General features: G+C 40.9%; 1 protein-coding gene and 1 long non-coding RNA gene across 3 annotated transcripts in view; one reads left to right on the forward strand and one right to left on the reverse strand.

Annotated features, from left to right (window-relative positions):
- Positions 1 to 748: 748 nt before the first annotated feature.
- On the forward strand, positions 749 to 2,793 carry LOC136763996 (uncharacterized). The gene is made up of 2 exons (XR_010821131.1): positions 749 to 1,028; positions 2,429 to 2,793. It is a non-coding gene; the product is annotated as an uncharacterized LOC136763996 (long non-coding RNA).
- A 2,598-nt stretch (positions 2,794 to 5,391) lies between these two features.
- Positions 5,392 to 13,785, reverse strand: part of tbc1d9 (TBC1 domain family, member 9 (with GRAM domain)) — a 37,673-nt gene continuing 29,279 nt past the window's right edge. For both annotated transcript variants that reach the window (XM_066718388.1, XM_066718386.1), the window contains exons 14-21: positions 13,505 to 13,603; positions 13,290 to 13,358; positions 11,554 to 11,794; positions 11,308 to 11,373; positions 9,245 to 9,331; positions 8,955 to 9,017; positions 7,474 to 7,577; positions 5,392 to 7,147 (exon numbers count right to left, since the gene is read on the reverse strand). In XM_066718388.1, coding sequence (XP_066574485.1) covers positions 6,377 to 7,147; positions 7,474 to 7,577; positions 8,955 to 9,017; positions 9,245 to 9,331; positions 11,308 to 11,373; positions 11,554 to 11,794; positions 13,290 to 13,358; positions 13,505 to 13,603 — 1,500 coding nt within the window. In that variant the 3' untranslated portion in view covers positions 5,392 to 6,376. The remainder of the gene's footprint in view (positions 7,148 to 7,473; positions 7,578 to 8,954; positions 9,018 to 9,244; positions 9,332 to 11,307; positions 11,374 to 11,553; positions 11,795 to 13,289; positions 13,359 to 13,504; positions 13,604 to 13,785) is intronic.

Below are 13,785 nucleotides of genomic sequence, written 5' to 3' on the forward strand. Positions count from 1 at the left end.
TAATAATACATTTTATTTAGGGGCGCCTTTCACGACACTCAAGTTCACCGTACAAACAGAACACAAAAGAATCATCCATAAAAGCATCAACAATAACATTAAACAAACAATACTATGATATACAATAAAACATTGGAAGATACAAAAATATGAACTCACTGCATACACAATCATAAAAAAGCCAATTTAAAAAGGTAAGTTTTAAGACGAATTTTAAAAATATTAAGACTTTCACTGTTACGAATGTCCAGAGGAAGGGAATTCCATAAATAAGGAGCAGTATAACTAAAGGCTCTAGACCCCATAGTGTTCAAATGAATATATGGTATAACAAGAAGAGCTGATGAGGAAGATCTAAGGGTACGAGTAGATGTATAGGTATGAAAAAGATCAGAAAGGTATGAGTAAGATTATTTAAGGTCTTCAATGTGGGGGGAGGTTGGATGGAGGGGTTCCATCTGTCCATAGTGTTTTTGATTATTCTGTATTGTGGATTGTGGTTTGTTTTGTTGGCATGTTTGCTTAATTACAAAAAAATGAAATATATATGTTTAATCCCTTATTTAACATTGGCACCCTTGGCACTAAGCGACAGACTTTGGGCACTCCAGCCAAAAAAAAAAAAAGGTTGCCCATCCCTTCTATATAACTATGAGCTTCTGGGCATTTGATTCAATTATAACCATAGAAGGCTTGACGCCCAGCCTCTGGTTCCAATTATGACATCATAAGCGGCAGACGCATCACATCCCCTTGTGCTGCAGGGTCGGGATCTACGTCATTTTTCTAGCTGCCTTCGTTCCTATCAGCCATCTCGACATGGAAAGGAGGAAATGGCGTAGCTATCACTGAGAAGGAGAAGGATCTGAGGTGGCGGAGGCGGTTCCCCTGGCGCCGGGGCTGGCGGAAGACATGCCCAATGCCGGCGGGCGAGGCGGAGGAGAGCAGCCCCCGGCAGGCCGACAGCGCTGTGGACAGTAACTTCACAGCGACTGAGAGCCGGCCGACCCCGGACGAGCCCACAAAAGGTAACCGCACTGTGGGCAGCTGGCCTACACCGACCACACGCTGGTGGAGTAAACGCTCCCAAATGAGTGATCGGACTCGTCACCAGCTCGGCGCTACACCTGGGATCTCTCGCAGTGTGACGAGTCAAACCCTGCCGTTATTTTGTTTTGTAAGCCTAAACTACGGTGGGGCTCAAATGAACGTGTGCCTTTCACTGTGAATACACACACAGTGCAGTAGCACCTTCCCAGTAGCTAGAAATGCACGCACTGGGCTGCTATGGGTTAGACGACTGCACTGACGCAAAATTACAGCGAGAGCAACAGACGTGGACGGTCACTATACTACTGAGTTTAGACAATACTTTTCATGCTCTATAAACCCAACTCCTCACACACAGAGAGGAAGAAAGAGATAGAGAGACACAGAGAAAGAAAGAGAGAGAGCAGTTAACGGAGCTCAACAGGTGGCCACCCAGTCCACACAAAACGCGACAAAGTCAGCACAGTTTCCAAATCGACCCTATTCATTAAGTTATATTCAAAGGAGCACAATGCGCCGGTTGTTGTGCTTGGATCGATCCATAATAATGTTAGCAATGTCACAATTTCCCAAATTACTTATTTAACTAATGAACTAAAGTGGCTCAGATCGGTGTAATGTGTGATGCACTGCGTGCTAACGCCCGCCAATGTCACGCAGCCGTGACGCAGTGACGCAATGACGCACATGGAACTGGCTGCGCTTGTTCTGCTCTGATATTCTTGGTTGTTGCATGGTGGGGCTAACACGATAACCCAAACAAGCCATACCCCGCCTCCACCCCTGAGCAGAACATTATTGTCCTGTTATTAACCACCACTTTAATATGTACTTTTTCGATATCAAAACAGGTGACAATAAACCCTGCAGTACATCCAAGGCCTGTAGGTTTTTTCCTCCCACATCCCTCAAACAAAATCAGCGTCTTTCATTTGCCAAGTGCTCTGTAAAAAATCAGTAAAATAACATTTCACAACAATGTTAAATTTAGTTCTCCATCAGGAGCCAATCTGAAAACTCTATTCTAATTATGATTATTCTACATAACCCCCGTAAAAGTGCATTGTGCATTGTGTGTTAGGTGGGCAACCTGAACAGCCAATAGCTGGATCAAGCACCATTACATCAATGGCCTCAGGCAGACTAATATGTTATTTCTTTAACTGGCCAATTTTCTTAAGAGAGCACAATTGTACATAATTGCATGGTTTCAAAATGAACAGCCTCCTACAATGTTTCACCCTATATTATTTGCACTGTATCTTTAATGTATGTATATCAGTTAAATTGCAACCTGAACATAAACATACTAAATATTACAGGCTTACTTATTGCCATAAGTAGTCAGACTATAAGAAATGTATTTTCTGTTTAACAGTGGAATCAGAAGAAATCCAGCCTGTGGTGTTCAAACGCATGAAAGTCTACAGATGAGTCCACATGTGCGAACAGAACAGACAGAGGGAAAAGAAAAGACAAAGGAAGGAGGAAGATACATTTGAAAGGCTGTACACAATGCAGCCGTGGGGATGATGAAATCACACTTTCAGGGACAAACACTCAGACATGTTTTCAAAAGTTGAATTTTATTGACCTAAATCAATCATAAGTTTATGGTCATATTGGTTAGGGTCAAGGTCAAAGGTCAGTTCTGAGGTGGTTTCTCCCTGTTACCACTGTGAATTAAGGGGCCATTGCAGCACCATAATCTGTGCTGATCATTTAATCAGTCACTTCCATCAATTCTTCAGCTTTTTTCATTTTTTGTGATGAGGGGGAAAAAGCAGTTCTTGCTCTGGTTCATGCACAACCCCACATTGCACTCGGCACACATCTATTTTGTGCGATGGGGCTCCTTCTTAGTGCTATTAGCGCAGTTTCTTGATTTGCTGTGCTGTGGGAAGTGAGCAGCCCCAGACCTGCGTTTTTCATTAGGGACATAATTCAACCCTTTGGTACATACACTACGTACTGAGACGCATACACTACGTACTGAGACGCACACACTACGTACTGAGACGCATACACTACGTACTGAGACGCACACACTACGTACTGAGACGCACACACTACGTACTGAGACGCACACACTACGTACTGAGACGCACAAACTACGTACTGAGACGCACACACTACGTACTGAGACGCACACACTACGTACTGAGACGCACACACTACGTACTGAGACGCACAAAGTGAGGGAAATAAGTATTTGATCCCCTGCTGATTTTGTGCGTTTGCCCACTGACAAAGAAATGATCAGTCTATAATTTTAATGGTAGGTGTATTTTAACAGTGAGAGACAGAATAACAACAAAACAATCCAGAAAAACGCATTTCAAAAAAGTTATAAATTGATTTGCATGTTAATGAGGGAAATAAGTATTTGACCCCTTCGACTTAGTACTTGGTGGCAAAACCCTTGTTGGCAATCACAGAGGTCAAGACGTTTCTTGTAGTTGGCCACCAGGTTTGCACACATCTCAGGAGGGATTTTGTCCCACTCCTCTTTGCAGATCCTCTCCAAGTCATTAAGGTTTCGAGGCTGACGTTTGGCAACTCGAACCTTCAGGTCCCTCCACAGATTTTCTATGGGATTAAGGTCTGGAGACTGGCTAGGCCACTCCAGGACCTTAATGTGCTTCTTCTTGAGCCACTCCTTTGTTGCCTTGGCTGTGTGTTTTGGGTCTTTGTCATGCTGGAATACCCATCCACAACCCATTTTCAATGCCCTGGCTGAGGGAAGGAGGTTCTCACCCAAGATTTGACGGTACATGGCCCCGTCCATCATCCCTTTGATGCGGTGCAGTTGTCCTGTCCCCTTAGCAGAAAAACACCCCCAAAGCATAATGTTTCCACCTCCATGTTTGACGGTGGGGATGGTGTTCTTGGGGTCATTCCTCCTCCTCCAAACACAGCGAGTTGTGTTGATGCCGAAGAGTTCGATTTTGGTCTCATCTGACCACAACACTTTCACCCAGTTCTCCTCTGAATCATTCAGATGTTCATTGGCAAACTTCAGACGGGCCTGTACATGTGCTTTCTTGAGCAGGGGGACCTTGCGGGCGCTGCAGGATTTCAGTCCTTCACGGCGTAGTGCGTTACCAATTGACATCCTTGGACAGCTCTTTGGTCTTGGCCATGGTGGAGAGTTTGGAATCTGATTGATTGATTGCCTCTGTGGACAGGTGTCTTTTATACAGGTAATGAGCTGAGATTAGGAGCACTCCCTTTAAGAGAGTGGTCCTAATTTCAGCTCGTTACCTGTATAAAAGACACCTGGGAGCCAGAAATCTTGCTGATTGATAGGGGATCAAATACTTATTTCACTCATTAACATGCACATCAATTTATAACTTTTTTGAAATGCGTTTTTCTGGATTTTTTTGTTGTTATTCTGTCTCTCACTGTTAAAATACACCTACCATTAAAATGATAGACTGATCATTTCTTTGTCAGTGGGCAAACGTACAAAATCAGCAGGGGATCAAATACTTTTTTCCCCTCACTGTACACTATACTGAGACGCACACACTACATACTGAGATGCATATAGTGATGTACTTCCATATACAGTGAGATTTTCGCTAACACACTATACTGAGATACTTCCGTATACAGTAAGATCGGTCATCAGTCACATTTACAAAATATGAAAATAGAATCTCCCACCATAAGTATGTAAAACATGTTGCAAAATACAGACGTGTATTGAAATTGAACAATTTGAATTATTCTATATATATATATATATATATATATATGTGTATATATATATATATATAAAAAACCTAAAAAAAACCTAAATACCTGTTTGGACAAAAGACTGAAATCAATAAAAACAACAAAAGGAAAAATGCTGTTTGTAGTAGTGTACCTTCTTAAGAAATTGTTTTGCTTAAAAAAATATATAGAAATATAGGCTGTATCGGGTAGGTTAATTTCTTGTGAGCATTTTATGTTTAATGTTATTAATTGGTTTTCCATGGTTATAGTAACTGGATTCTCTGCTTCTGAACAAGTACATTTTAAGAATGAACAAACTAAATTTGGATAGATGCAGTCTGGGGACTGGGGATGAAAAAGATGTGGACTTTGTATGAGCCAGTTGCAATGAAGGCAGCTGCAAACCTGAGAGGGAATGTTGGTTACAGTAATTGCAAAACTGTAATCAGTTGGGCAAAAATAAGATGCACAATTATGTACCTCAAAAATAAAATAAAAAACTGGATGTCTGTATATGCCTGGTTTATGTGGTTTAATTATGACTTAACTCTGGTATAAGATTAAGACTAATCTTGAAAACGAAATGCTAAAAGTATACACCTGAAAGAAGGACAATTATTTGTTTTCATGTCGCACAAAGTTTTTATTCTACATTCTTTCATTCTTCATTGTGGTTGAAACCATATACATAACATATTAAAAAGAAATAATCATATAATAACATTTCACATTGGAACAAATTAAAACAGCAGCTTCAAATACAGCGATAAATAAAAACAAAAAAAAGGTCAGCTTTTCAAAGGTCAGGTATGATACGGTACTATCAAGCAAATAAACCATCCTCTATGGGAATAATAAAAGACAGGAACGTAAACATTTTGTGACAAAAAAAAAAAAAGAAAGTGCAGGTGCTCCAGTTTCGATACAGTAGAATATTTTCATAGACAGCTAAGACAGTCTATACAAAGTGGCATAGTATTCCGAACAGTACGTAGTTAAGCCACAGAAGTACATTTTCAGATTAGATACAGCTTTAAACATGACGTTAGTTTAATTTCCTTCTATTGAGAGTAAGTGTAGATCATAACATAAGAATACACAGCCTTACATGATCTAAGAGGTTATTAGTATTGTACATGACTTCATATAAAGTATAGCAAGCGTTGTTTGTATATTTTAGATAGTTTAAAATGATTGCACTTCCTTCTCTTTGAAAGTCTATACCATCTGTTTTGCTACTCTCTCCCTGCCTGCTAGGGAAATCAGGTCACTAGACCCAGATTAAAATAACTTAACAGTCCAAGAATAAAACAGCTTTATTTTTTCTCAAATGTTCCCAGCTTCCTAAAATACAGTGTCAGACTTGATGTGTTGTATTCACAAAGCCTTATGATCAGTTCCTCCTACCGCCTCCTGATTTTACCTGACAGCAGATTCAACATCACATGGTACACTTGCACCCATAATTCCTTGCTTTAGATTCTTATGGGTATTGGATTCATATAGGTCTACAAGTGGGACAGAAGAAGAAAAGAAGACAAAGACAGTTTTTTTGTTTGTTATTTCTGTTGCCCCCTTCCCACCCAGACAGAGCTCAGTTTTACCCAGAGAAAGTGGAGATCTCATAGTCACTGGCAGACAGGATGGGCCGCCCCACTTTTCGCACGTTCTTGGCGTTGGTGATCCGAGACATCACCTCCACAGGTTTCTCAAAGTAAGTGACCAGGGGCTGTTCGGTCAAAACGGAGGCCAGGAACTGCTCGAAAGTGATGGCCCAGTCCTTGTCGATGCTGGTGCTGTGTGGCAGGGAGCCGCCGGGGTTGCTGCGCACCAGCACCGTGTCGTCCGCAATCTCCTCGCATTGCAGCAGCTTGTCCTCCATGTCATGGGAGCCGGCACTCAGCACGGAGTAGGATGACATGGATGTGTCGTCCTTGGTCTCGTCATCGGAGATCAGCATGGCCGAAGACATGCCGTTGTCCTTGGGGGACGAGTCCTCCAGTTTGATGTCTTCCAGCTGGGGGCACAGAGGCTGCTCCCCACCGGCACTCGAGCTGCAGAACTTCACATCGGCCCCCTCCCCACTTTCTCTCCCGCCGCTGCCACCCTCCCTCCCATTTATGCCAGGAAGGAAAGCATCCCCCTGCCCCCTCTGGTGGAAAAGGGCATCTTCTCTGGCCTGGCCCGAGCTGCTACCGTCTGTGAGGTTCCCATCGTCCTCCTTGCCCATGGGGCTACAGAAGAGCTTGCCCACCTCTCCAATCTCCAGCAGCAGGCTGGTGACAGTGGCCGTGGCGTGATACAGCTGCTGCTCGTCGGGATCCTCGCTGAACATGTTGTACAGAGTCTTGCACAGCTCGATAAACTGCCCCTGTGTCATGGCAGAGAGAAAACTTTGCTCAGTATGACGCACAAGCCCACAGCAAGAATGGCTCAGAAGAGCCAGAAAGCAACGTATGGAAGATCTGAGTTTGAGACATCTGTCTCGCTTTGAAGTTAAGGAACGTTGGGTTCCCTAACCAACATATTAGTTAAAATCATAGCCGTTCATGGATATAGTATTGCCTGTAATCTGTAGTTTTACAATCATGTTGAATTGCATGAACACAATAGTAACTATGATAAAAATACGCGGAACCAAGTAAGAGTCTGCGGATTAGTAAGACCCAGTATTACAGTACCGAGCTGATAGTGTACCTGGTTTAGTTTGGGCAGCTCTTTCATGTTCTCCAACTTGGACTTGGTCTCCTTGTTCCACAGCCGTAGGTAAGTGCGGTAGTCTGGAGTGTGCATCTTCTTGACTGCAAAGAAAGGAGAGGGGGAGTGTTACTGATAGTCAGCACAATATCATTTCCCATTAATTGCTGTCAGCAGTCCAAAATTAACCCGTAGTGTGGATGGAACCTTAAAGGTAGGGTATGCAATCTTTTCCAGAAACATTTTTTGTTATACTGGTTGAAAGTCTCTTCACATCCTGATAGCAATCAATAATTTAAGTGGTCTAAATGTAAAAAATATATATACATCTTCTGTGGAAGGGACAGGACTAAAAATGGATCGACCAATCATTGCATTCGGTCCGAATGTAATGATAGGTTGTCCTTCCTGTCTGTCAATCTATATTTGCATACCGCCGCGCAACTTGTTCGCGCAGACAATCACACGTCATCAGTGCGGGAACCTTGACTGTGCAGAGCGAGTGCGAGAATGGAAGGCGAACCGCAGCTACTATTTTTAAAAACATAATAACCGTAAATAAGATGTTTACGTTCGTTATTATTGTAATGTCTGACCTGTGAGTGAGACATGCGGTAATCTGAAACTGTTGTGATCGATTCCACCCACACGTCTCTCCTCCTGGCGCTGAGACTCAGCTCTGTGTGTGTGCGCATGTGTGATGGAGGGGGCGTGGCTTTGGAGACGCTCTGAAGCGAGGGCGGCTCTATGCTTTCAAAACAAGCTTGCTAACTGCTGGCTTCTCAGGATTGCATACCCTAGCTTTAACAGAATTCGTTTTGACAATAAAACATGATGGGCAACAGATCAACTGGCAACAGATATACAGTATACATTCAAATGTTTGCAAATTATTAGTATGATTTCCATTGCAAATTCCCCAACAGTCTCCTTGTATGAAGTGGTGTGGCAAATTGATAAGTTACTAGACTAGACACAGTTTTGCTATGCTGGTAAGTGAAAGGCAAGGTCAAGAGAGATGAAACACTACCAAAATTGTATACCATCTATACAAGTTGAAAAAGTTCCATAAACTACAGAATACTACAGGAAATCCAATTATAGACACCCTCCAAATCAGCTACTCACTTCAGGTCTCCAAGCACTCTCAATTAAATGGCAACAGCCATAACTCTTTCACACTTAAAACTGCAGCTCCAAACCTAAAAGATTTATGAAGTCAACCTTCTTTGTGATGTACATTTAAGTAGCTTTTAAAAAGGATGGCTACAGGTAATACATTATCTCTTTAATTAAGCAAACTCAGTTTGAGCATGTACCCGCTTCTGTAATATATGAAGCATTAGCCTGCCAGGTCAAGAATTCTGCAGGATTGTGTCAATTAACTACAATTTAACTGTCCTGCTACTGTAACATAAGTTGACCTCTTAATGCACTTTGTAAAAATTGTGAAAATATTAGCCAGAAGTCATTGTATTTACCTTTTTCAGTTTTGAAAGTAACCGTTACAAAACCATCGTCTTTATCGTTCTTGGACTTGGAATCTGTATGAAAATATTGTGGGAAAAATTAGTAAATTAAATCACTGCTAGCTGAATGCTATGAATGTATCAAATATAATCTGTGCTCATTAGGATTATTTTAAATAACATACAATTTCACTAGCTAGAATACAGTAAGATTAACAGAAATTGTTAATAAATAAAGCCTTTAAATGTTGTTTTGGAAGGAATTTGGCCTTTTCCTCAAGTGACGGTAACTAAAAACACACCATTGGAAGTCTCAGGAGTGATGTCTTCAAAGAAATACTGGGTAGCTTCAAAAGCAGAGTCTGGTTCCTCTTGTTCATGTGTTGGCTCTGTGGTTCAAGGAAGAACAACATAAGAACAATGACACGGTAGCCAATAATCACACCATGCAAGTCACACGTTTGTGTGTAATTCTGGAAAAAACAAACAAAATAATTTGGCACAGTTTCCACAATGCTGAAGTTCCAGATTCCAATGGTTCCTCTTTCATTCTTGGTAAACATCCTTACAGAAACACTTCAAACTTTCCCTTTTTTAAAACAAAACTTCTCATTCTTGGATGTTTCTGACATTCAGGAAGGTTTTCTTCATTGTTTCTGTTCTGAGCTGTCTGGTAAAATGATGGTGTTTGATAAAGTATTTCATTTCAATGTGTAATAATAAAGCAAGTGTATTACTTCCCTGCAACTCTACTACATTCCTTAAGCCAGAAAAGAGGAAACTGACTGTTTTTGAGAAGACTTCCTCACCACAACTTATGGTACTTTGCCAAACAGAAGATGTTCAGGGAGAATAAGATTCTTAATAAGTGAGGATAGATCAATTGGGAAACTTGAGCACCCAGATTTTCCATTCATCATTTGTTGCTTATTTATACCTTTTTACATCAGCTGCAGTGATTACAATAGTTCACCAATGATAGTTCAAGGATCCTCATTGAAAAATTTGAATATTTATGCATCGAAGCCAATCCTTCAGACACCATCTTGTATAAACAAAGCAAGGCATCAATTTAGCAGAGAGCCAGTTTCCACACTCATTTGCTGCACTTCAGTGTAAAACGGAAATGCTGTAAGACACGCGTGATTAGTTTCCATACAGCCTGCTGCACCCAACGTCAGGGAGTCATTTTCCTGTGGTGGCAGGGTAATTAACTTTTAATTTCACTCCCCATTCAACCTTTAATAGATGTCAGTGCTCTATCACTGGGCCCAGAAACCATCTTCTCTGAATGACACCGGGAGGACAAAGCATCCCTTCAATTAGCATAAACAGGATCATGTAGAATGTCACAAGTAATTGTAAGTGATGACCACATGCCAAGATTCTCTATAAGAAAATAAAATAACCTGAATATTGTTTTGCTAGGAAATTTTGATTAATCCCACAACCCCTGCAGACTTTCCAGTCAGTGCTCTGAAAACGTCCAAGATCAAGGAAAAAAATAATAATAATCAGAAAGTAAATAAGGACTGTGAATACCTACTGCTAAGCTAAATGAAAATCAACATAGGTTAGGCCTATATTTCATATAGGAATTCAAACTACATGCTCTACATAGCTTTAGAAGGCAGTAGCAGAATATTATAAAAGCCTTCCCCTGGAGAGCCCCAATTCAGCACATTGTTCAAAGCATTAAAAACATTTACAAAACATTTAAATCTGAGAATTTCTATTCTAAGGTGTTTAGGGAAATGTAATACTTAAACATTTAGAGGGAGAGAGAGAGAGAGGAAAAAAAGACCCTCAAATGAGATCAAGAAACAGATATCTTAAAACTGACTATTTAGGATGACCTATAAAACTGGATGGGGTTCTGAAGGACCAGGGTGGACACTCTTGCTACAACATCAGAAATGGACACTGAATTAGTCTGTCTGAAGACTTAAACTCTTGAAAGAAACAATTAAAATATAATTTGCAATGTACAAATTCACCTTACACACCCATGCGGTACATATTTGTTTTGCTTTCTTGCTCCATGTTTACGTCTCGATGTGCGCCAGTGAAGCCGGCGACAGCTGTCCCGAGAATGGAAATGAAAGTACTTTTTCATGCATTACTAGCCAAGCTCCAAACCACTGTTTTTAGTTCTGCACTATTTTAAGTCTGCAATTTCTTCACCAATAAAAACATTTCAGATCATCTACTCTTGTCTGTACCAGACTCTCAGCCTTGGCAAATAGCCCCACAATGGCACATCCACTCCACTTTCTGCAGACACCCTCATAATCGAATTTGACCAGGGACAAGGAAAGCTACTGATGAGGCACATGGACGAGTTCCAAGAAAAATATTTACTCACCGGGCAGCACATGCATTTTATAAAGCAGCTTCAGTTTTTCGGTCAGATCCCCATGACAAAGCACACCTACCAAAAATAATAAAACCTCAGGGTAAGGGCAATGAAATGATTTTTGCATTACAAATTTACACAAGTTAGTTTCTCTCACGTAAGCAGTGCTAGCTTCATTTTTTTTGGGGGGGTCAGGCAGCCTTTTGCGAGAGGTTGCCCATGCTCAGAGGGTAAGGGGGGGAGGAGTTTACATACTCAAGCCAGTCACGAATTCTCTGAAGTTGATGAAGGAGTCGCCGTTCTGGTCCAGGAGTCTGAAGAAACGCATGGCCAGCGAGTCAGAATGGGCCCCGCAAGCCCATGAAAAGAGCAGCCCAAAGAGGCCCTTGAACTGTTCAAAGTCAATGCGGTATTGCTCCAGGTAGGGCAGGCTGGGGTCATGTCGGTCAGTGGGGTTGCTGTTTCCACCCCAGTAGCAGCTTGTCAGATGTTCGGCCTGCAGGACAAGAAGAACGAAGGCTGAAAGAACTGTGTTATGGAAGAACTGCACTGTAAGCACAGTAGTATTACATGGCTGGGTACTAGAGGACTAGAAGATTCCTTTCTATAGTAACAGTACAAAATTCTGTAGGCCTAAACCGTAATAAATGCCATCCCCCTTTTACCTCCACCATTCTCTACTACAGATTGTTTTTCATTGTCATATAAGAATTCCATTAAGAGACGGGCTGGAAACATTATTTCCTTAGTGAATGATTTATTTTGTGTTAGTTGCTTGGTGTTTTAAACAACTGGGGTACGAGCATATTTAATACCGACAGCAACCATCAATCTGCATTGTGTATGAGGGCTATGGGTACTAGCAGTGTTTATGTGCTGAAATTATGTGCAGATTGATCTCCGCTGCACTCTCCCGATCAGAGAAAAGCATCAAACAGTCACCTTTTGAAAGTGCTATAAGTCTACCATCGATAAGAGAAACAGTCAGCATCTCCTACAGACTCATGCTCCTAACCACACTCCTAACCACTTGACAGGCTGAACTGCAGGACTCTATGCACACATCTCTATGTACATATCAGCAAATTGTCACACACACACACACACATATATATATATATATATATATATATATATATATATATATATATAGAGTTAGGTCCATAAATATTTGGACAGTGAAACAATTGTCATCATTTTGGCTCTGTACACCACCACAATGGATTTGAAAGAAAACAATCAAAATGTTCTTTAAGTGTAGACTTTCATCTTTAATTTGAGGGTAGCTACATCCAAATTGGGTGAACAGTGTAGGAATTACACCCATTTTTATATGTGGTCCACCCCAAGAACAAGCAGGAACTAAAGACAGCTGCAGTGCAGGCCTGGCAGAGCATCACCAGGGAAGAAACCCAGCATCTGGTGATGTCTATGGGTTCCAGACTTCAGGCAGTCATTGACTGCAAAGGATCTGCAAGATTATTTGCATGATTATGTTAATCTGTCCAAATACTTTTGAGTCCCTAAAATAAGGGGGACCACATATAAAAATTGGTGTAATTCCTACACCGTTCACCCAATTTGGATGTAACTACCCTCAAATTAAAGATATTTATGGACCTAACTGTATAATCTTAGGATCTGCTAAAAAATCAGCACAGTGCTTCTCAATAATTAACCAAATTTAGTTTTTAAAGGTCACCTAACAGCTGGCTTGTCTGAACAGTAGATTGTTCTTTTTTTAAGACCATCAATACTGCATTTTAATGTGAGGATTATTTGACATGCTAAATAAGTGTTTGTTGAAAATTATTTTTATATACTGATCACAAATGCAATCAGTCACATTAGAATTCTTAATTAGCCATACGTGGCAAAGGGCTAATGAGTTTGACATCAACACTAAGAATCCATCCGCTAAGACTTCATTCTGTACCACTGCCAGGAATGGGTATAACAACGTTCAGGTACCGTCACTCTTCTTGGCTTACCTTAAACAAAACATACAGCTCTTCAAGCTCATCAATGGTGAATTCAGTTTCAGTCACAATAGTACGGACCTACAAAGTAAAAACTCTGTTAACACTGGGCATTATTATACTTAACAAAATACTGTTACTTATTATAACAAACAATCAGCCTTGAAGTGAATAGGAAACGGAAAGTCAGACTTTTTCATTTTCAGGTTTCTACAAAAAGCATTTACCACGTTGCGTTTTGTAGTGTCTTCAATTGTCTGGATCACTCGCAGTCTCTGCTTGAACCGCATCTGTTCAATCACGTCAGCCCTGATGGTCCCAAATTTCTGTCAAAATAACACAGAATTGATACTCAAAATGTTAAAACATGTTGTATGCAGAGGCAAAGTCCAACAACTTAACTAATAAATATAATCAGCAGCAGCAGCCTTAGTTTGTCCACTGCTAGGCCTCTTCAAGTTTCGAACTCCAGTCTCTATATATAGTCACAAATGTACCGATACAAATA

This window comes from Amia ocellicauda, chromosome 12 (genome assembly GCF_036373705.1).
Source record: "Amia ocellicauda isolate fAmiCal2 chromosome 12, fAmiCal2.hap1, whole genome shotgun sequence".
In the NCBI taxonomy this organism is placed as follows: domain Eukaryota; kingdom Metazoa; phylum Chordata; class Actinopteri; order Amiiformes; family Amiidae; genus Amia; species Amia ocellicauda.